At 41.8% G+C, this 22,356-nt stretch overlaps 1 protein-coding gene across 1 annotated transcript; it reads left to right on the top strand.

The window, feature by feature from the left end:
- Positions 1-3,227: 3,227 nt before the first annotated feature.
- LOC117077934 (melanoma-associated antigen B6-like) lies at positions 3,228-6,112 on the top strand. Its single transcript, XM_033201487.1, has 2 exons — positions 3,228-3,311; positions 4,261-6,112. The coding sequence occupies exon 2, from the start codon at positions 4,301-4,303 to the stop codon at positions 5,522-5,524; it is 1,224 nt and encodes a 407-aa protein (XP_033057378.1). The 5' UTR covers positions 3,228-3,311; positions 4,261-4,300; the 3' UTR covers positions 5,525-6,112.
- The last annotated feature ends 16,244 nt before the right edge of the window (positions 6,113-22,356 follow it).

The following is a 22,356-nucleotide window of genomic DNA, read 5'->3' as shown; positions in this document are numbered from 1 at the left end:
CAGGGATATTTATTGCATTAAATAGATTTACTATAAAAATGTTTGAAACATTGTAACAATTCAAGAAGCTAGAGAATGAATAGCATATTAAACACAAAGAAGAAGGTAGGAAATAATGAAGATAAATTCAAAAGTGATAAATGAGAAAATAGTCGAACCAACTAGTAAAAGCCAGTTCTTTGAAAGGATTTATATAACAATGTGTATGAGTATGATCATTACAATGAAAAAAGCAGAAATAAATGATATTAGATAAGTAAAATTATATAAAACTTAGGTGTAGAAAAGATGTAATGCTAATAGGGAACACTGTAAGTATTATCTGTATCTCAGGATAACAAATGATGGACAAGGAGAAGGTTCTATCTGAAAAGTTTTGGGTAATAAACTCAAAAGAATTTTGGAATCAGAGAATTACCATCTTGTAACCCGTGACAGATAAAAGGATAAAAGTGATGGCTGCCAACATCATCACAAAGGAAATAACAGAAATTATCTATCTCTTAATGAAACTGTACCGTATCACCTCTGGGTGCACTTGCCAATAAACTTTAATATGAATAATATTCTACTTATAAAAATTGAAGATTATTCATGACAAATCTTAGCTAATTGAGTTCATTATTCTATTCTTTGTACTATTGCATATATTTGAGAATTCCATAACAGGATTTTATTTTGAATATAATGCTTTTAATATGAAAACCTAAGTAAAATGGAACAATTTTTAGCAAAATGAAAATGACTAAAATGACCCATAAAATTACAGAACTCTTTGAATGCACAGTAGAAACTGAAACTATAGTCCAAACCCAAAGTACCATCAGACTGTTTTAGGACCAGCCAGGTTTAGAGACCCATTACATCAAATGGTGAAGAAGAAACTAGTCACCACTTCATGTAAACTCTTCCAAACAACACAAAAAGATTGGGAGAATTACTCCGTCATTTTCACAGGCTTGCTTTCTTTGACACAAAGACCAGATGAAGATATTCCACTAAAATAACATTTGAGACAAGTTCATTCACATAGAGACAAAATATTCTCAATAAATTCATAGTATATCCAATATAGGCATATCCAATATAGCAGTGAATTAATGAATAGCCTGTATCCAAGAAATGAAAAGATGATATCATATTAGAAAATACTATCAATTGGAAATCACTGTTACCAAAAATGGTGAAAAAGCATGTGATCATGTGCAGGGGTAAAGAAAGAGCCTTAAAAAACCCTCAACACCAGTGCATGATAGTAACTTTTAGCAAACTTACATTAGGAGAGAATTTCCGTCTTGTAAAATCTATAAATTGACATATTGAATGTGAAACATTACAAACATCCCAAAAAGAGTCCAGAAGAATATACACCTGTATAGTATAAACCCTACTGCTGATAACTGGATGAAAATACATCTATAGTCCACAACCATAATAATACCGAGTAAATTAGAGGTAACAATAACAAAAGGAGATAATTGTGATAATATAATCTCCTATTTAAAAAAAAAAACACAAAACAACGTAATTGGTGCAAAAATATTTAAATGTATAAGGAAATTAAGAAAATGTGTGTACAAAAGATCACTATAGGTAAGTCAGGAGTATAGTCACACAAAATCAATAACTAATTATAACATGTAATGTGAAATATGCCTTTCACAACAGCAACAATATCCAAAATATATCTAACAGAAAACCAAATAGAAATGTACATGTTCATTAAGGAGACAGCTATAAAAATTTACTGAAAGACTTAGGAAAAATAAGTCTCCAATAAAGCAGTATACTATGTTTATTTACTGTGGAGGAGATATTGTAAAGATGTTGATTCTCCTTAAAATGTTTACAGATTCACTGCCTTAGCCATAGCTGTGAAGATGACAACCAAACCTGGGCGGTTCTTTCCCATGACCAAACTCAACCATACAGAAGTTAAAGGAAGAATTAAAAAAAAAAAAAAAAAAAAAAAAAAAGGCAATATTAACAACAGCAAACAAAAATGAGAACCCTGAGAGACGGTCAGTTTATGTTGAACAAGAACTGGTGTGTGGGCAGGTAGGGACATGCACTGAAGTAGAGACAGGTCTGTAGCCTACAATAGAGGCAGATAACGGAATTGGCTAGAGAAAAAGCTTTAAAACTTTGGTCTTTGCTTCCTTCGCTGTGCCATTGGACAATGCATTTTTTTTCTGCTTATCTAAAGGAAATTCAGTCAGGAACTCAGACTCTATGTGCCAGTTCCATGGGGTAATATTGGGACAGCAAAAACTTCTGGGTAGGCTGAGGAAGTATGAATCCAGACACTATGCTAATAACCACCTGAAACTTCTTTAGTGGAAGCGGACTGGCCTTTAAATTCGTATTATTTTAATATAATATAAATAATTGACTAAATTAAGATAGCAAAGATTGCAGTGAGTCACACAAGATAATGGTAGAAATTCACTCATGAAAGTGTTGAATACAGACACCGATGTCAGCCAAGAGAGAAGTCCCAGACATAGCTGTCAGGCTAAGAAGTCCTCTCACTTTCTCCTTACGAATTTTACAGGATCTAGTCAGAGGAAGGGGATGAATTTACATCAGAAAATGGAGAAAACTGAGACACTGCCAGAAGTCAATGTGAGGGCCCTGAGTGAGGACTGAGGGGCTCCACACATGAGAAGAGACAAGAGTGCCCCCCAAATCTCCCTTCATTCCCCGATCTTGCATCACAACTTAATAGCCGCAGCCAGGTTTAGGAGGCCCCAGGCAGTAGTGGCCAGGTGAGGTGTAACTGAATTTCACATGAGGAGTCTCAGGAAGTTGAAGTCTAGTCTGAGAGGGTGTCCTCAAGTCACTAGAGGGGGCATGGCAAGAATGAAGCCACGACACTGAGTAAGGGCTGAGGGCAAAGTCCATTAAAAAAAGGGAGTCCCACAGAGCCCCACCCCTACCATCAGTCTTGGAAGGTCCCGGCATGGCTTCTGGGCTCAGGCTGCACCTTACTTCCTACTCTGAACTCTCAGGGAATGAGAGCCTCTATCTCAGGTTGACTGATTCAGCTCAAGAGATAGAGAAGTCCAAGGGTCTACGAAGAGCCCCTGAAAGAACTTTATGTGAGTTCCCTGGAATCTGCTGCACCCACAGACCACAAGGGGGAGTGACAGAGCCCCGCAGCTGCTGTTACGCTGGGAGGGCCAGGTGGGCGTGGCCGGAAGTGGTTCCTCCTGACTTCCACCTAGAAAGGGGTCTGAGCAAGACGCCTCAGTCTGAAAAGTGCTGTGTCACCTCAGCGGAAGGAAGCACCCAGATCTTCTCAGCTGTCGGTGGGTATCCTGACCTAGAACTGGGGGGCATTCCCCGACTTCAACCCCCTTCCCCCTAAAAATGGCAGCTCCACAGAGCCCTGCCCCAATCTGCCCCGAGCTGGTCCCGGAGGAGTCCCCAAGCATGGCTGTTAGGCCCAAAGTCCATTCATTTTTTCCATCATGTTGTAGAACATGAAGCCTCAGTCCAAGGCTGGTGGACGTAGGTCAGTAGAGGGAGAAATCTCAGGCCCTACATAGTTAAGAGGACCCTCTTTAGGATTGAGGGAACTCCATGTACCATAACGGGTTGCACCAAACTCTGTGCTTGACGTTAGCCTGGGGGTCTGGGCAGGTTTCTAGAGACTGAGGTGCGTTCTCACTTTGTCCCTGCGAAAGTCGGAGAGGTAGGCCCCTGGTTGTAAGGAGATGGCAGCACGTCAGTGAGGGCGATTTCCAGGTTGTGGGAAGAGTCAGAGTGAGGAGTCTAATTACCGTGAGGACCGTTCTCACTATAACAGGAAGAGCACTAAAATGCCTCCCTAGGCGGTCTGCGTGTCCCCAGAGTGAAGTGTTGGGCAGAAGTGCTTCCTTATTTCCTCCTGGTTAGTATTGTAAAATTCCTAGTGTCAATTTCAGAGCGGCACAGGGAAATGGGCCTCTGGGTCTTGTCAACAATTTTAATGATGATCCTGAATGTAAACAGAGAGGATCCGACCCCTGAACAGAAGGTCACCCACTGCCAGCCGGTGCTGTCACCTCAGTAAGCCCCAAAATGGGCTGTCATGCTAGAGCCTAATACTCTAACTTCCTCCTGAGTTCGAAGGAGACAAATTGACCAGGAGAACAGGAGTCCTGTGGGTTCCTAGAGCAGTTGTTTTGCAGAAACCTGCAGAAGGGGTGCTAGTTAAAGCCAAGATGGTCACTCTCAGCCGAAGGCATTGACGTGACATCACTCTCTCCCATCCAGGTGCCAGCCTTCCCAGTCTTCTTACCCACACTCAGCCATCATGCCTCGGGGTCAGAAGAATAATCTCCATGCCCGTGAGAAACGCCAAGAGACCCATGGTCAGCCGCAGGGTCTCACAGGTCCCCAGGCCACTGCAGAGAAGCAAGAAGAGTCCCACTCTTCCTCATCCTCTTCTCAGGCTTGTCTGGGGACTCGTCGTAGGTCTTCTGATGTCTCTGTTCCTCAGGAGTCTCAGGGAGTGTCACCCACTGGGTCTCCTGATGCAGTCGTTTCATGCTCAAAATCTGATGTGGCTGCCAAGGGCCAAGATGAGAAAAGTGCAAGCACCTCCCTTGAAGCCTCCATTCCCCAGGAGTCTCAGGGAGCTTCACCCACTGGCTCTCCTGATGCAAGTGTTTCATACTCAAAATCTGATGTGGCTGTCAAAGGTCAAGATGAGAAAAGTCCAAGCACCTCCCCTGATGCCTCCATTTCTCAGGAGTCTCAGGGAGCTTCACCCACTGGCTTTCCTGATGCAGGTGTTTCAGGCTCAAAATATGATGTGGCTGCCAAGGGTCAAGATGAAGAAAGTGTAAGAGGCTCACAGAAAGCCATCACTTTTAAGCGCTTAAGCCAAGATCCTCTAAAGAGGAAGTCGTGCGCATTGGTGCAATTGCTGCAGGAGAAGTTTGAGAAGAAAGAGTCCATTTTGAAGGCAGACATGCTGAAGCATATTGGCAAGCGTTACAAGCACTACTTCCCTGAGATCCTCAACAGAACCTCCGAACGTTTGGCGGTGGCCTTTGGCGTTGAATTGAAAGAAATGGATTCCCGCGGCGAGTCCTACACCTTTGTTAGCAAGCTGGGTCTCTCCAGTGAAGGAATTCTGAGTGGTGCTAACGGGCTGCAGAAGTCGGGTCTCCTGATGTCGGTCCTGGCTGTGATCTTCATGAAAGGCAACCGTGCCACTGAAGAGGAGGTCTGGGAGTTCCTGAGTTGTTTGGGGATCTATGCTGGGATGACACACGCAATCTATGGGGATCCCCAGAAGCTCATTACTGAAGATTTGGTGCAAGATAAGTACGTGGTTTACCGGCAGGTGCCCAACAGTGATCCTCCACGCTATGAGTTCCTTTGGGGTCCACGAGCCTATGCTGAAACCACCAAGATGAGAGTCCTGCATGTTTTGGCCAAGGGCAATAACAGCAGCCCTGGTTTATACCCACATCTGTATGAAGATGCTTTGATGGATGAGGTAGAGAGAGCATTGAGACTGAGAGATTAAGGCAGAACTGGCACTATTCCCTGGGCCAGGGCACCTTATGGGGCCACATCCTACAGATCCTCCCATTTCTAGGGAGGTCTGAAGTAGAATTTTTGCTTTATGTTAGAAGAGAGTAGTGAGCCTTGTAAGTACTGCAGTATAGTAGAGACTGGAGGGAACAAGATATGTCTCTTTCTTTTGTCTTGTTATACATGAGTAACTTGTAGATTTATGTTTTATTTCTTCGTCAATTTTCAAGTTTGTTCCTGTTAAGTGAAAGTTTATTTTGCTTCAGATTATACAATTATCAAAAACATAGCTCTCACATTCATGGCTGTTTAACCAATTTGAAAGTTACGGTTTGGGTATTAATAAAACAAAATCACACAACATATTTTCGTTGTAATTCAGAACTAGATAACACGGTAATAGAAAATGGATTTTGATATGAATCTTAAAGAACACAGTAAAATAGTTGACATCATAATATGACGAGAAAGAAAAGGAAAAACAGAAGTGTAAAAGTTATATAATTCTTGGTTTGCCTAATTCCTTTTCCTATTTCTTTTAGTAAAAATGAAGGATACCTGGATTTATTTAGGTTATTAAGACTGCCGTTTGTTTTGTTCTAGTGCACTTCATATTCTATGTTATCTACTGCATCAAAAAGCCTTTCTGATTGCAGGGTGGTACTTTCTGGGTTTAAAATAATCACATGAAATGCAGTGATCAATATAAGCCAGAATGAGTTCACTAAAAACTTTCTTGAAAAAAGGCAGCTACATTCAAAGAACTTGCATAGGCTTAAATTCTCCCAAATAGTTTCAAGATGTGGTAATTTTGTTCCTTAATATATCATTAGGAAAATTAAAATTAATAATTTGTGTAAAAACACATACTATAGTAACTGTCATTTATGACAGACTCAGCATTCCTACTTAGTATGCCATATTTTTTTTTTTTTTTTTTTTTTTTTTGAGGCGGAGTCTCGCTCTGTCGCCCAGGCTGGAGTGCAGTGGCCGGATCTCAGCTCACTGCAAGCTCCGCCTCCCGGGTTTACGCCATTCTCCTGCCTCAGCCTCCCGAGTAGCTGGGACTACAGGCGCCCGCCACGTCGCCCGGCTAGTTTTTGTATTTTTAGTAGAGACGGGGTTTCACCGTGTTCGCCAGGATGGTCTCGATCTCCTGACCTCATGATCCGCCCGTCTCGGCCTCCCAAAGTGCTGGTATGCCATATTTTTTATGGACAGTACTTATACCCCAAAATTCCTACAAGATGAGGTTTAGCAGACTCACTTCAAAATGAATAAATTGCACATTTCTAAAAGCTCACAAGCTTGTAATTGACAGAGCTGGGATTAGATCTCTGGTCTGGATTCATCTAGAGCCCACATTTTCCAGTCCTCTCAGCCTGAGCCAGACTTTGTGTCTTTTAATTCATTTTTCCTCTCACTGCCCAAAATGCTTATCAGAGCATTAAAAGGACACCATACCCAAAGCACTTCTTTGGAATATACAACTAGAGTAATCATAACGCTGAATAAATGAGTAGTATGAATTACTAAAAGAAAAAATAATATACAGTGACAGTATGATTATCTAGATATGCAACATCAGATAATCCAATAAGATCAGGAGCTCCCCAAATCATCCTGCTCTGCCCTTTCCCCATAGAAATTAAATATCCTCAAAGCAAAGTACATAATAGGCTAAGTCTGGCTGGCAAAGCAAAGAATAGATCAGTGTGCTTTTTTCACTGACAGCCCACCACCTGTCTGGGGCCTCCTGCCTTGTGGTACGGCTTCCCTATCTCATACAGAACTTGGGACAGGGAGCCATTGTCTGCAAGGTTTGCAGTAGGGAACCTGCTCAGTTATTTGCAGGTGTGTGACATTTCCCAGCAGGCTTAAAAAGAAAGGAGGCATGATGAGAACCCCCATAAATGAGGATTCTGGAGATCACTGCCTCAGAATATCGGGTTCACTGAGAGACCAGGCCCTGCCTACTCTCAGATCTAGAAGGCCCAAGCTATAGCAGCAAGCTAAAATTTCTCTATTTATTCAAGGTTCTCAGGTACATAAGAGTCCTGGTCTAAGGGTGGTGCGCTCTGGTTATTGGGAGGAGGATCTCAGCCTCTGAAAACTATCAAGAAGAGGACTCTGAATGAGAAATGAGGAGTGATCTACCCAGAACAGTAGGGGCTCTTAAAGCTTTATCTTGCTTTCTGCCTTGGGTGGCCATAGGCAGGGCTATCTGGTTGAGGCTCCTCCTCATTTTCTCTAGGGCTTCTACTGGTGCCCCAGGGAGATAAAGGCTTTGATCTCATGGCAGTAGCTCCGATTCTGCCCATGAAGGAGATCCTCACAAGCCTGGATTGGATTTAAGGTAAGGACACTGGGGTAGCCAAGGAGTAGCACCCTGACTTCCCCCTCTGGTTTCTCAGTAAAGGAAGAGCTTTGGCTTGAGGCTGGCAGACTCAGCTTAGTAGAGGAAGGAGTTCCACATCTCCAAACCTGAGTGAGAAGTGAGGGAGCCACTGACTCCAAAACAGTGGAATCTTGTCGGATTCTGACCCTGCTATTATTCCTCAGAGGATCCTCAATAACTGTGGCCAGATGTGGCTGTTCCTAACTTCCAATTGGGAGATTCCAGGAAGATATGGCCTTGGTCAGAGGAGCGCAGCCTCGAGTCAGTGGAGGGTGGAGTTCAGATTTCATTAGGTAGGAGGCAAGGTAAAGATGCTGAGGCAGGATAGAGGAGACCACTCACCCAAGAACAGTGGGAATGCACAGTGTCCTGTCCCTATTGTCAGCCCTAGGAGGACCAGGGCAGAACTCTCAGGCTGAAGTGCCCCCTCAGTTCCTCTGGGAGTGGTCTCAAGGAAGTGAGAGCCTTAGTTAATGGGAACAACCCTATTCAGCAGAGGATGTTTAATAGGAGTCACACTGCTGACCCTAAACAGGGATGATGGTACTCCTCCCAGAACAGGTGGAGCCACACGAAGCCCTGCCATTGATGTCTCTCCCTGGCAAACCAGGAAATTCTGAGATGATGAGTCCCACTCATTTCCTTTTAAGGCATCTCAAGGAGGTAAGGCACCTTCTAAGGGGTCAGCCTGAGGTTACCACAGGGATAAATTCCAGGTCATGCAAACAGTCAAGCCGAGGACCGTGAGGATGGAAGGAACCACTCAAATCATAACAGTACAGACAACGCAGAATCCCTCAGGTACTGTCAGCTGTAGGTCACCATTTGGTATATTAGGGAATTAAAGGCCGTATATGAGCAGACAGGCCTCTAGGTGTTGGGAATGTTCATTGTGAGGATCCTGAGCAAGGACTTAGGGGAGCAACCAACCTAGAAGAGAAATGAACCCACATAGCTCCGCCCCTTTCAGCCCTGGAATCCCCAGGCACAAATAACCGGATATGTCAGCCACTCTCTCCTCGCCCTGTAGGTCTCGCATCACTAGAGGGAGAAGTCAGAGATCCTGGCTGAGTGAGGACTCAAGGAGTCGCAAACCCTTGAACAGAGGAGTCCCATGGAGTCTTTCTCCTGCTATTAGTTCTCAGAATCCCCTAATAGCTCCAGTGAGATCACTTTGACTTCCACATCTGGGGACTCCAGGTGGTGAGGAACTTGGTCTGAGGTTGGCCATCTCATCATAGAGGACATTACCAGGTTGAGCCAGGAGTTAGGGTGAGGACCATGAGGACGGAGCAGAACATGAAACCTGTAACAGTGGAGGCAGCACATAATCTCTCCCCTACTGTTAGTCCTGGGGGACTCAGGGATAAATGTCAGGCAGAGCAGAGGCACCCCTCAATTCCTCCTCAGGGTGACAGAGAAATGAGGCCCTTATTCTGAGGGAGACAGTGACAGGCCATGAAAGGGAGAAACTGTGGGCACTGTCATAAGTCAAAATGAAGAATCTGAGCGAGGGCTGGTGAGGCCAATCCTCATGAGGCCCAAAATGCCTGCCACAGCTTTCTGCCTCAGGAGACTACAGGCAGGTATGGCCCAATAAGGCTGCCCTCCCTTCCTCTACTAGGTCTCATAGGGTTCTGGGCCTTGCTATGAGGAGATGCCTTCAGGTCAAAGAACAGAGGAGCTGCAGGTCCTTCTAGCAGTCAAATTGAGGACCCTTGGTGAAGACTAAGTTGATCATATTCCTTCCCCCAACAGAAGGGGCAACATAATGTCCAGCACCCACCCTGGCTTTCAGCATTTGAAAACCCAAAGCAGGACTGTCAGGTAGAGGCTTCCACGTTGTTTTATATTGGGTCTAAGGGAAGTGATCTCCTTAATAAGAAAGTGAAGCCATGATAGAGCAGAAGAAGGGGTCCCAGGCCCTACACGGAGCCAACGTGGAGCCATATGAGAACTCTGAATAAGGACTGTGGGTCCAGTGATCCCAAGACAGAAAAGATCCCTCAAAGTTGTCACCCCTGACAGGGGTGGTGGGCTGAGGCACTCTCTCGCTTTATGTGGGTTCCAGGGGCTTCCAAGCATCAACTTCTGAGCAGAATAGGAAAGAGGTACCAGGCCCTGTCAACAGTTAGCATAATGATGTGGAATATCATCTGAATGTACTCCCCAACCCCAGAACACAGGAAGTTCCACAATTAGTCTCTGCTGCCACTCTAGTAGGCCCCAAGCTGAGTTGCCAAGCTACAGCCTATGACTCACTCTAAGTTGCTTTACTGGGTTCTCAGGGGACAGACTGATGGGAGAACAATTGCCCAGTAGATTCCTAGAGCAGTGATCTCAGAGAAACCTGCATTGGCAGCCTTGGTTAAATCCAAGGTGGTCTCTCCCTGCTGACGGTGCTCACACCATTTCATTCTCCTTCCACCAGGTGCCCGTCTCACCTGTGACCCTAGTCACACTTCTGTCTGCTGTCCCTGCCCATAGTCATGCCTTGGGGTCAGAAGAGGAAGTTCCACACTCATGAGAAATGCTACCAGGGTGCTCACGTCACTGCAGGAGAGGAAGAGTCCCTCTCCTCTTTTTCTCCTGTTTTGGGGAGTGCTCTTCAGAGCTCTGTTTCTACTGGCATTCCCCAGGAATCTCAGAGAGCCCCCTGCATCATCACTGCTTCTGTAGATGTTTCATGCACAAGATCTGATGAACATGCCAAGAGCCAAATGAGGAAAAACCAAGCACCTCTCTAGCAAGAGCCTCCACTGGAGCTCACACAGAGACCTTCTATTCTGGAAGGGAAGTTTGGTAATAGAATTTCTGCTGGAGAAGTGTAAAATTAAAGATCCCATGACAAAAGCAGCATTGCTGAACATTGTTAACAAAAAGTGCAAGGACCATTTCCCTGAGATCCTCAGGAGAATCTCTGAGTGCATGGAGCTGCTCTTTGGCCTTGAACTGAAGAAGTTGACCCCAGTAGTGATGTCAATGCTCTTTTCAGTGAACTGGGTGACCTCAGCAATAGGAGTCTGAGTGGTGATAATGCATTGCCTAAAAGTGGTATCTTGATGATGCTCCTGGGTATAAGCTTCACGAAAGGTAATTGCACCACAGAAGAGGAGATCCAAACATTTCTGAGTAAGATTTGGGTCTATGCTGGGAGAATGATTTCATATATGAAGAGTCAAGAAAAAAGTTTGGTACAGGAAAGAACCTAGAGTACCAGCAGGTGTCCAACAGAAGTCCCCTACACTATGAATTCCTGTGGAATCCAAGTGCCCATGCTGAAACCAGCAAGAGGAAAAACTGGTGACTTTTGGCCAAAGTCAATGATACCATCCTGAAGTGTCTTCCCATCCCTTTATACAAGGCACTGAGACATGAGGAAGAGAGAGCCTGAGGTATAGCTGTAGCCAGGACTGAGGCTAATGCCATGACCAGTGCACATTCTGGGGCTACAAACAGCAGTTTCTCCCATGTCAAGTGAAGGCTGAGGGAGATTCTTTACCCTTTTGAAAAATAATGCAGTTGATGTTCAACTTAGTAGAGGACCTAAGCAGGAGTGGAAGAAATATAGTTTATATCTTCTTTGTGTTTCTGTTCTATGTGAATAATTTGATTTTTTTTGTTTTGTTTTCAAATATTGCTTTATTTATTTTTTTTCTTCCAACTTTTATTTTAGGTTCAGGGGGTGCAAGTGCAGAATTTTTACATGGGTAAATTGCAACTTGCTGGGGTTTGGTGTACAAATTATTTCATCACCCAAGTAGTAAGTATAGTACCCAACAAGTAGTTTTTGATCCTCACCCTCCTCCCACCCTCCACCCTCAAGTAGAATCCAGTGTTCCATTCCTTGTGTCTTTGTATACTCAATATTTAGCTTCCACATGTGAGTGAGAACGTGTGGTATTTGGTTTCCTGTTCCTGTGTTAATTTGCTTAGGATAATGGCCTTCAGCTGCATCTATGTTGCTGCAAAAGGCATGCTTTTATTCTTTTTTATGGCTGTGTAGGATTCTGTGATGTATATGTGCCACATTTTTTTTTATCCCACTCACTGCTGATGGGCATCTAGGTGAATTCGTCTTGGCTATTGTGAATAGTGCTGTGATATACATATGTGTGCATATCTCTTTATGGTAGAATGTTTTATATTTCTTTGGGTGTATACCCAGTAATGGGATTGTTGGATGAAATGGCAAATTCTGTTTTAAGTTCTTTGAGAAATGTCCAAACTCCTCTTCACAGTGGCTGAACTAATTTACATGCCTACTAGCAGTGTATAAGTGTTGTCTTTTCACCACAACCTCACCAACATTTATTTTTTTCACTTTTAAATCACAGTCATTCTAACTGGCATCAGATGGTATCTCATTGTGGTCATGATTAGCATTTCTCGAATGATTGGTGATGTTGAATGTATACAAATCAATAAATGTGATTCATGACATAACCAGAAGTAAAAGCAAAAACTACATGATCATCTTAATAGATACGGAAAAAGATGCTGTTAATATTCCACATCCCTTCATGGTAAAAGCTCTCATCAGACTAGGCATTAAAGGAAGATACCTCAAAATAATAAGAGCCATCTATGACAAACCCACAGTCAACATCATACTGAATGGGCAAAAGCTAAAAGCATTCCCTTGAGAACTGGAACAAGATGAGGATGCCCACTCTCGCCAGTCCTATTCAATACTGTTCTGGAAGTCCTAGCCAGAGCAATCAGGAAAAAAAAAAGAAAGAAAAAGGCAACCGAATAGGAAGAGAAGAAGTTAAACTACCTCTCTTTGCAGATGACATGATACTATACCTAGAAAACCCCATTATCTCTTCCAAAGGCTCTTAGATCAGATAAACAACTTTAGTCAAGTTTTAGGATACAAAGTTAATGGAGAAAAATCAGTAGCACTTCTATATATCAATAATGTCCAAGCTGAGAGTGAAATCAAAAATGTAATCTCATTCACATAGCCACAAAAAGAATAAAACACCTAGCTATACATCTAGCCAGGGAGGGGAATGATCACTGCAATGAGAATTATAAAACACTGCTCAAAGGAATCAGAGAAAACACAAACAAATGGAAAAACATTCCATATTCATAGGCAGGAAGAATTAATATTGTTAAAATGGCCATACTGCCCAAACCATTTCACCAATTCAATGATATACCAACAACAGTTTTCACAGAAGTAGAAAAAACTATCCAACATTCATATGAAACCAGAAAAGGGCCCGAATAGCCAAAGCAACTCTAAGCAAAAGGAACAAAGCCAGAGTTCTCCCACTACGTGACTTCAAATTATACTACAAGGCTACAGTAACCAAAACAGCAAGTTGCTGGTAGCAAAACAGACACGTAGACCAGTGGAACAGGTTAAGGAGCCCAGAAACCAAGTCGCACACCTACAGCCATGTGATCTTCTGCAAATTGTACAACAACAAGCAATGGGCAAAGGACTCCTTATTCAATAAATGGTGCTGGGATTACTGGCTGGACATATGCAGAAGAGTAAAACTGAACTCCTTCCTTACACCATATACAAAACTCAATTCAAGATGGATTAAAGGCTTAAATGTAAAACCTAAAACTATAAAACCCTTGAAGAAAATCTAGGAAATACCATTCTGGACATAGTCCCCGGCAAACATTTCATGATGAAGACACCATAAGCAATTGTAACAAAAATAACAACAACAAAAAATAGACAAAAAAAAAATAGAAAAATAAAAACAAAAAAAAGACAAAAATAAATTTAAAAATAGACAAAATACCAAAAATAGACCAAAAAAAAACAAAAAGAAAAAATAAACAAGTGGGGCCTAATTAAAGACCTTCTGCACAGCCAAGGAAACTATCAACAGAACAAAGAGACAACCTAAAGAATGAGGGAAAATATTTGTAAACTATGCATCTGACAAATGTCTAATATCCAGAATCTAAAAGGAATTCAAAGAAATCAACATGCACAAAACAAACAACTCCAGTAAAAAACGGGCAAAGGACCTAAACAAACACTTCTCAAAAGAAGACATACAAGTGGCCAATAAATATATAGGAAAAAATGCTCTCTTGTGTATTTATTTATCAGTTAAAAATATTTTTAACTTACATCAAAGCTTTATTTGCTATTTTCACAGTCTGCATGCAGTATCTTTGTACATGCAAAAGTCATCTTGTTTTATTGCAGCTAACTTGATTTCCAATTGCTCTTTTGATTTTCCAACCGTGTATTTTAATGTTTTTACAATACAGATTTAAAAAACACATACAATAATGTGTGGGGTCCATAAAGCCTCATTTTTTAAACATTAAAAATATAGGTTTTTTTAGATGAATGGGGCTGGATAAAGTGCCTCTTGCTTGTTCTCCTCAAAACTCCTAGAGCTTGTGAATACATAAGGCAATTTCCAGAATACCAGCAGGCAGAAAGCTCAAGTTTCCTACACACAGAACTTGAGTTCCTTTTCTATCATCACTCAAACAGGAAGCTCAGGAAGGAATTCACAAGAAAGTTTAGAAAAATGTATACTCTGTGTGTGTGTGTGTGTGTGTGTGTGTATACATAAATATTATATATATTACACATATATATAACATTTCGATTCCCCTCATCCCATCTTACAAAGCATTTTGAAGATCATAATAATCTGGGAAGTGCATGACTTCTAAGATAGTAGTATGATTTAGGAAACAACACTCTATAAAGTATCTGCCATGACAGAAGATATTATCTTTGTGATCCCCCTATTTACAGGATCTATAAGGTTCTAGATTTAATTTAAAAGCTCAAATTCCTTTGAAAGCAGCATAACTTTTAGTAGGTGGGATGCTACCAGGGTTGTCAAGAAAGTGCCAGTAAGAGTCATGGAAGACGTTACAGCATCAAGTGCAACAGTAACTACGTAAGAAGACTCTGGAAAGGCAAAGGGGAGAGACTGAGAAGTGTTGATTTTAAGGATTATCTTGCCAGAAATCTCTGGCTGACTTCCCAGAGCAAAGAGACTGATTTTCTGTCCTCCTCCCTGCAGGAACTCATCCAGACAAAAGAGAAAATTCTAAAGACTGGTGGGGACGAAAGGAAACACAGACTGGCTAAGACCCAGAACAATCATACCTACTGCCTTTCTATCTGGCTTTAAGCTACCAGAGGCTTGGCTGGCCCAGAATTCCAACAGGATTCTTAGCAGTTTCTGAGAACAGAGCAGAAGTCCTCTACTCCCAAAGGGCATCTGATCCAAGGCACATCCCCTTCCTGATGTAGAGTGGGTTCTGCTTGCTTCAGGTGGCTTCCTCCACCTCAGTACTGTCCCTCTTACCCAATGGAATCATGGTGCCATAGGACTTCTAATTTAATGTTTTAGCACAGAGCAGAGGGGAAAGGTACATTCAGGGCCTATAGGATGTCTCTCTATCACTGCCAAGATTTGTCATGTTTTCAACATATAAATTGTGGGGGAAGGTAATTTCCTAGTGGATAGAGCCTTTCTTTTACTTTCCAACGCTCCTGAAAGTTCACCCTGAAATGCCAGTTCACACAAAGACAACAATTAATCTGGCTTCCTGTTTTAAAGAACAGGGCTGGGTGATTGGGACTGCAGAAATCCAGTGGGACATGAAGAAATGAGGAAGGAATAGATTTATGTGATAGCCTCTTCCAGGGTGGGACAGTCTTCCACACAGGTCTGAGGGACCTTTAAGAAGTGCTTGGTTTGGGAGGTGAAGCAACTGTATATCTGTGGATTTTTACTTTGTTATTGCTGTTGTTTGAGACAGGGTCACTCTTCTGTCACCTAGGCTGGAGTGCAGTGACTTGATCATGGCTCACTGCAGCTTCAATTTCCTGGACTCAGGTGATCCTCCCACCTCAGCCTCCCAAGTAGCTGGGACTACAGGTGCATTCCACCATGCCTAGATAATTTTTAAATTTTTTTTTTTTTTTTTTTTTTGAGGTGGAGTCTCGCTCTGTCGCCCGGACTGGAGTGCAGTGGCCGGATCTCAGCTCACTGCAAGCTCCGCCTCCTGGGTTTACGCCATTCTCCTGCCTCAGCCTCCGAGTAGCTGGGACTACAGGCGCCCGCCACCTCGCCCGGCTAGTTTTTTTTGTATTTTTAGTAGATACGGGGTTTCACCATGTTAGCCAGGATGGTCTCGATCTCCTGACCTCGTGATCCGCCCGTCTCGGCCTCCCAAAGTGCTGGGATTACAGGCTTGAGCCACCGCGCCCGGCCTAAAAATATTTTTAATAGAGACGGGGTTTTGCCATGTTCCCTAGGCTGGTCTTGAACCCCTGGGCTCAAGAGATCCTCCCAGCTCCGCCTACCAATGTCCTGGGATTACAGGCATAAGCCACACTGCCCAGCTGGATTTCTACTTTTGAAATTATTCTTAACTTCCAGAGCAATCTCGGGACATCATGATGAAACTTTTATAATTTTTATTTATTTATGTGTTTGTTTTAGAAACAGGGTCTCACTCTGTGGCCCAGGCTGGAGCACTGTGACAGGATTATGGCTCACTGCGGCGTCCGACTCCTGGGCTCATGTAACCCTCCTGCCTTGACCTTTCAGGTAGCTAAGACTACAGGTGGATGCCACCATGACCACCTAATTTTTATTTTTTATTTTCTGTAGAGGTGGGGTCTTTGTTGCTCAGTCTGGTCTTGAACTTCTGGTCTCAAACAACCCTCCCACCTCAGCCTACCAAAGTAATGAGATTACAGGTATAAGCCACTGAGCCTGGCCTGAAAATTTTAAAAGGATATATCAACAAGGCAGCTTTCAGCACCAGGTAGGAGTAGCTGAAGACCACTTTAAAGAAATCAGACTGAGGATTTTTCCCAAATCTCTTGCTCAGCCTCTTAGGTTTAGAACCTCAGACTTATGCCTACTTCTATCCTCACTCCTTACCAATATCCAAAGTCAGCTTCACTTCCCCAGCTGCACAAAGGAAAACTCATTTGTTTGGAGGCATATGTCTTGGTGTGTCCTCCAGAAATATATTCTCAGTTCATTGTTATTTTCCTGAGTCCTGGAAAACCTGAAGCTGTCAGGTCAGCTTCACTCAAAATTCCCAACATCCCAAATACCACGAGGTTTCTCTTTTACCAGAATTTCTGTTGGCACTGAGTAATTGTCCACAACATTGATTTTTGAGGGCTCACCTTAGAATTTCACAGGCCAACGGTCTCTAGTTCCTTAAAGAGCCATGAAGAAGGGTATCGGCTGGGGAGGAAAACAAGACAGATATACCAAAAGACCTGCTGTGCAAAAAGGGGAAAGAGATATCGTACATGCATAAGATTCTGTACTCTGTGTAAGATTTTCATTTAAGGTGATCCAAAGGCCTATGGGAGAAGGATCGGATAGAGAGAAAGTGACTTCTTTGTGCACAAAAGGTTAATAAAGCATATTAAGTTAAAGTTTTCCAAAGAGTCCTTCAAGCAAACATGAGAAACTAGAGTATAACTTAGCCTCAAGCACCTCACCCAGTTTAAAAAGAGGATAAATAAATAACCTATTTGTCTAGCTACCTTCAAAGAATCTCAAGCATCAGTCACTTCATACTTCATTGTATTAATCATAATAAGCAGGACTCAGAGGATCCTGCATTATGAGGGTCATTCCTGACTAATATGGTTTTAATGTGTTCCTCGAAAATCATGTGTTGGAAACTTAATCCCCAGTGCAACAGTGTTGGGAGATGGGGCTTAGGGGGAAGTAACTAGGCCATGAGGTTTTTGCTCTCATGAGTGGATAAATGCTGTTATTTCAGGAGTAGGTTCCAGTGGGCTCTTTTATCATGGAAATGGGGTCCTTCTGTCACCTAGGCTGAATTGCAGTGGCTTGATCACGGCTGACTGTAGCTTTGACTTCCCAACTAGCTGGGACTACAGATGCGTGCCGCCACACCTGGCTGATTTTTTGTATTTTTAGTACAGACAGGATTTCACCATGTTTAGGCAGACTGGTCCTGAACTCGTGACCTCAGGTGATCCTCCCACCTCGACCTGCCAAAGTGCCGGGATTATAGGCATCAGTCACTGCACCAAGCCTGTTTTCATTTTTAGATCCCACAAATAAGTGAGAACATGCCATGTTTCTCTTTCTGTGCCTGCTTTATTTCACTTAACATAATGATCTCTAGTTCCACCCATGTGGTTACAAATGACAGAATCTCATTCTTTCTTAACGTCTGATTGTTATAAACAATCCAGTTATACTCAAAATCATTCTTAAATGTACAGTTAAGGTACTATTGACCATAGTCGCCTTGTTGCGCTAGCAAATATGGCTTATTCATTATTTTTAACTATTTTTTGTACCCGTTAAGCGTCCCAACCTTCCTCTTACTCCCCTTCCCTGTCCGTGGTAATCATGCTTCTACGCTCTATCTCCATAAGTTCAATTGTTTTCATTTTTATTTATTTTTGTTTTTATTTTTTGAGATAGAGTCTTACTCTTGCCCAGGTTGCAGTGCAGTGGCACAATCTTGGCTCACTGCAACCTCCGCCTCCCGGGTTCAAGCGATTCTCCTACCTCAGCTTCCCAAGTAGCTGGAATTACAGGCGTGTACCACCACGCCTGGCTAACTTTTTGTATTTTTAGTGGACACAGTTTCACCATGTTCACCAGGCTGGTTTTGAACTCCTGACCTCAGGTGATCCCCGCATTTTGGCATCCCCAAGTCCCAGGATTACAGCCTTGAGCCACTGCACCTGGCCTGTTTTAATTTTTAGATCCCACAAATACATGAGAACTTGCCATGTTTCTCTTTCTGTGCCTGCTTTATTTTACTTAACATAATGATCTCCAGTTCCATCCATGTGGTTGCAAATGACAGGATCTCTTTCTTAATGTCTGAATAGTACTCCACTGTGTATATGTAACACATTTTCTTTGTCCATTTATCTGTTGATGGAAACTTAGGTTGCTTCCTAGTCTTAGCTATCGTAAACAGTGCTGCCACAAATGTAGGAGTTCAGATACATCTTCAATATATTGATTTCCTTTCTTTTAGGTATATTCCCAGCAGTGGGATTGCTGGATTATATGGTAGCTTAATTTTTAGTATTTGTGAGGAAACTCCAAACTGTTCTCCATGGTGGTTGTACTAATTTACATTGCTGCCAAGAGTGTACGAGCCTTCCTTTTCCCCACATCCTCGCCAGCATTTAATACCTGTCTTTTATATATAAGCCATTTTAACTGCGGTGAGATGATACCTCATTCTAGTTTTGATCTGCATTTCTCTGTTGATCAGTGATGCTGAGCACCTTCTCATATGTCTGCTTGCAATTAGCCTGTCTTCCTTTGAGAAATGTCTGTTCAAATCTTCTGCCCATTTGTAATGGGATTATTAGATTCTTTCCTAGAGATGTTTGAGCTCCTTATATATTCTGTTAATGATTTGCTTGTCAGATGGGTAGTTTGAGTATATTTTCTCCAATTCTGTGGATTGTCTCTTCACTTTTAAATATTTTGTTTTCTGTGCAGAAGCTTTTCAACTTGATGTGATCCTATTTTTCCATTTTTTTTTTGGCTTTGCTTGCCTGTGCTAATGGGGTATTATGCAAGAAATCTGTGCCCAGACCAATGTCCTGGAGAGTTTTCCCCATGTTTACGTGTAGTAGTTTCATAGTTGGAGGTCTTAGATTTAAGTCTTTCATCTGCTTAAATTTGACTTTTGTATATGATGAGAGATAGTGTTCTAGTTTCATTCCTTTGCATAGATATCCAGTTTACCCATAACCATTTATTGAAGATACATTAACTTTTAATGCCATTGTCTGCTCTTGTTATCTATGTCATTTCTTGATTAATTTTAATCCATTGATTTTTAAAATCTATTTTTTATTGACAGATAATAATTGTGTACATTTATGGGATACAATACGATGTTTTGATGTATGTATTCTCCCTAGTGGACATATTCTCCTGTTTCTTTGCATGTCTGGCAATTACATTGTATGCCAAGTATTGTGAATTTGGCCTCGCTCACATTTGTACAGCATAAGTGTGCTGGATATTTATTTTTTTAATAGATTCATATTCTTATACTTTGTTCTATGACTCAGTTAAGTTTGTTCAAAATGCTGTGGTCCTGATAATTCTTGCTTTTCAAGTTTCTTAGGTGTGACCAGAGCTTCATAAATCTAGGACTAATTTCACATCGCTACAGAGATTAAGACCTTCTGAGTATCTGAGTACACACACATACTCTGTCTCTCTCTGGTCTGTCTCTCTCATGTTCTAGGCATGACATGATTTTTACATTGGCTGGTGAGAACAGGAACCCCCTAGGTAGGCTGGAATTCTCTCTGAAACTCTCTCCTCTTAGATACTTTGTGCTAGGAACTCTAGACATCGGATCCTCCTCTCACCGTCAGCTTCATCTCCTCAACAACAGATGGCCGGGTTTCACCTGAGCTACCCCTCCCTGAACTGCAGGCTCAAGGCAGCAAGCTGGGGAAGTTATAGGCTTACCTTCTTTTCAGTCTCACAGGAATCACTGTCTTTTGTTGCCGGATGTCCAATATATTAAAAATTGACATAGATATGTTGTCATTTTTGTCTGTTTTTTAAAGTTGTTTTAGGTATGTAGTTAAATCTATTCCCTTTTATTCTTCTTTTCCAGAAGCATAAGTAGTATAACCCAAATTTAAAACCTAAATTATTATGGCATGTAAATGTCCCCAAACTGCAAGCTAATCAACAGTGGAAGAACATTAGAATAAAAACTTGAGCACAGAGATTGTGGGCCACACACACTCATACCTACATATATGTAATATGTATGTATGTTTGTGTATATACCTATATATTTATGTAGATGGATTAACATATAAGTAGGAGAGTATAAACCAGCAGTTTATACTTCACTGTGACAGGGCAGCACCAAATTCAATGTAAAATCCTCCAGTCACTGTGTTCTCTCCCCACAGTGCACAGATTCTCTCTCTGCACTGCATGGCTACCGTGGGGAAGTGTGAGGGGTGAAAGAGGCTGGGTGAGGGGTAACAGTGTTTCAGGACTCTCTCTTCTGCTTTCCTCAATGCCCCTTTCAGTGATAGGAATTTAAAACCAGGTATTGTGATTGCTCACCTGATTTTGGTTCCAGACTATAAACTGCTGTAAGCCAGTTTATACTCTGGAATAACTGTTATAAAGGAATATCAACAATGTTCCTTTTCTGATCATGTAAATTTGTGATTAAATTAATTATTTAATCTTTCAAGATTTTCCAAAAGAGATGAACGTATAGACTTTGATTATAAAATGCTATAAATATTCAAAATATGATATAGATATCTCTATTAGTAAGAATTCTCTAGAAAAACAGAACCAATAGTAGATAGATAGATAGATAGATAGATAGATTAATGGATAGACAGATATTCTATTTGGTGGTTGGGTATTTGAGGGTGATGAGGTCATGAGGGCAGAACCTTCATGATTGGAATTGGTGCTCTTATAAAAGCAATCTCAGAGAGCTCCTTTGTCCCTTCTTTCTCGTGAGGAGACAGTGAGAAGATGGTCATCTATGAACAAGGAAGCATGCCTTCACCAGAAACCAAATCTGCCAGTGCCTCTATTTTGTACTCCCCAGCCTCCAGAACTGTGGGAAACAATTGTCCATTGTTTTAAATCACACCATCTATGGTATTCTGTTATAGCAGCCAAAATTTATTAAGATAAATATAGATAGATAGATAGATAAATACATACATTTGGAAAACATAGATGATAGAGATGACATAGATATAGGTGATATAGATACAGATATATCAATAGACATAGACATAGATAGGCTCACTTGATATGGACCCTAATGAAAAGTTCAAGATATGCAGGATGAGTCAACATGGTGGAGTGCCAATGATGTAGTTCCAGTCCAGTGGCTTACAGGCTCAAGACCCAGGAAGAACTTATGGTTTAGTTCAAGTGTGAAGTCAGGAAACAACTGATGACCCAGCTTGAATGAAGTAATGAGGGAGAAATTTTCTCTTATTCAAGGAAAAGTTATTGATTTTGTCATTCAGACCTTCAACTGATTGACTGAGGCCCATACACATTGGGGAAGACAATATGCTTTACCCAGTCTACTGATTCAAATGTTAATCTCATCCAAAAATAGCCCTGCAGAAACACCCAGAGTAATGTGTTTGAGTAAATATTTGGGCACTCCATTGCTCAGGCAAGTTGACATGTAAAATTAACCATCACAATACTAATAATGAATACACATCCTCTAGGTTTTTATTGTTGCTTTTGTTGCTGTTTTTTAATATTGGTCAACCTCTTGCCTGACTCTATTCAGCCTCTGGTTTACTTGCTGTTTTTCTAACTAGGGGAAGACATAAAAGTTAAGTATAAACTATGTCTATCCAACCAACTTGAAAGACTTCCTCCAGAAAAAGTTTCAAA

The sequence above is a fragment of the Trachypithecus francoisi genome, unplaced genomic scaffold, assembly GCF_009764315.1.
Source record: "Trachypithecus francoisi isolate TF-2019V2 unplaced genomic scaffold, Tfra_2.0 Lachesis_group6, whole genome shotgun sequence".
NCBI lineage: Eukaryota > Metazoa > Chordata > Mammalia > Primates > Cercopithecidae > Trachypithecus > Trachypithecus francoisi.
This window is presented reverse-complemented; position numbering and strand designations above follow the sequence as displayed.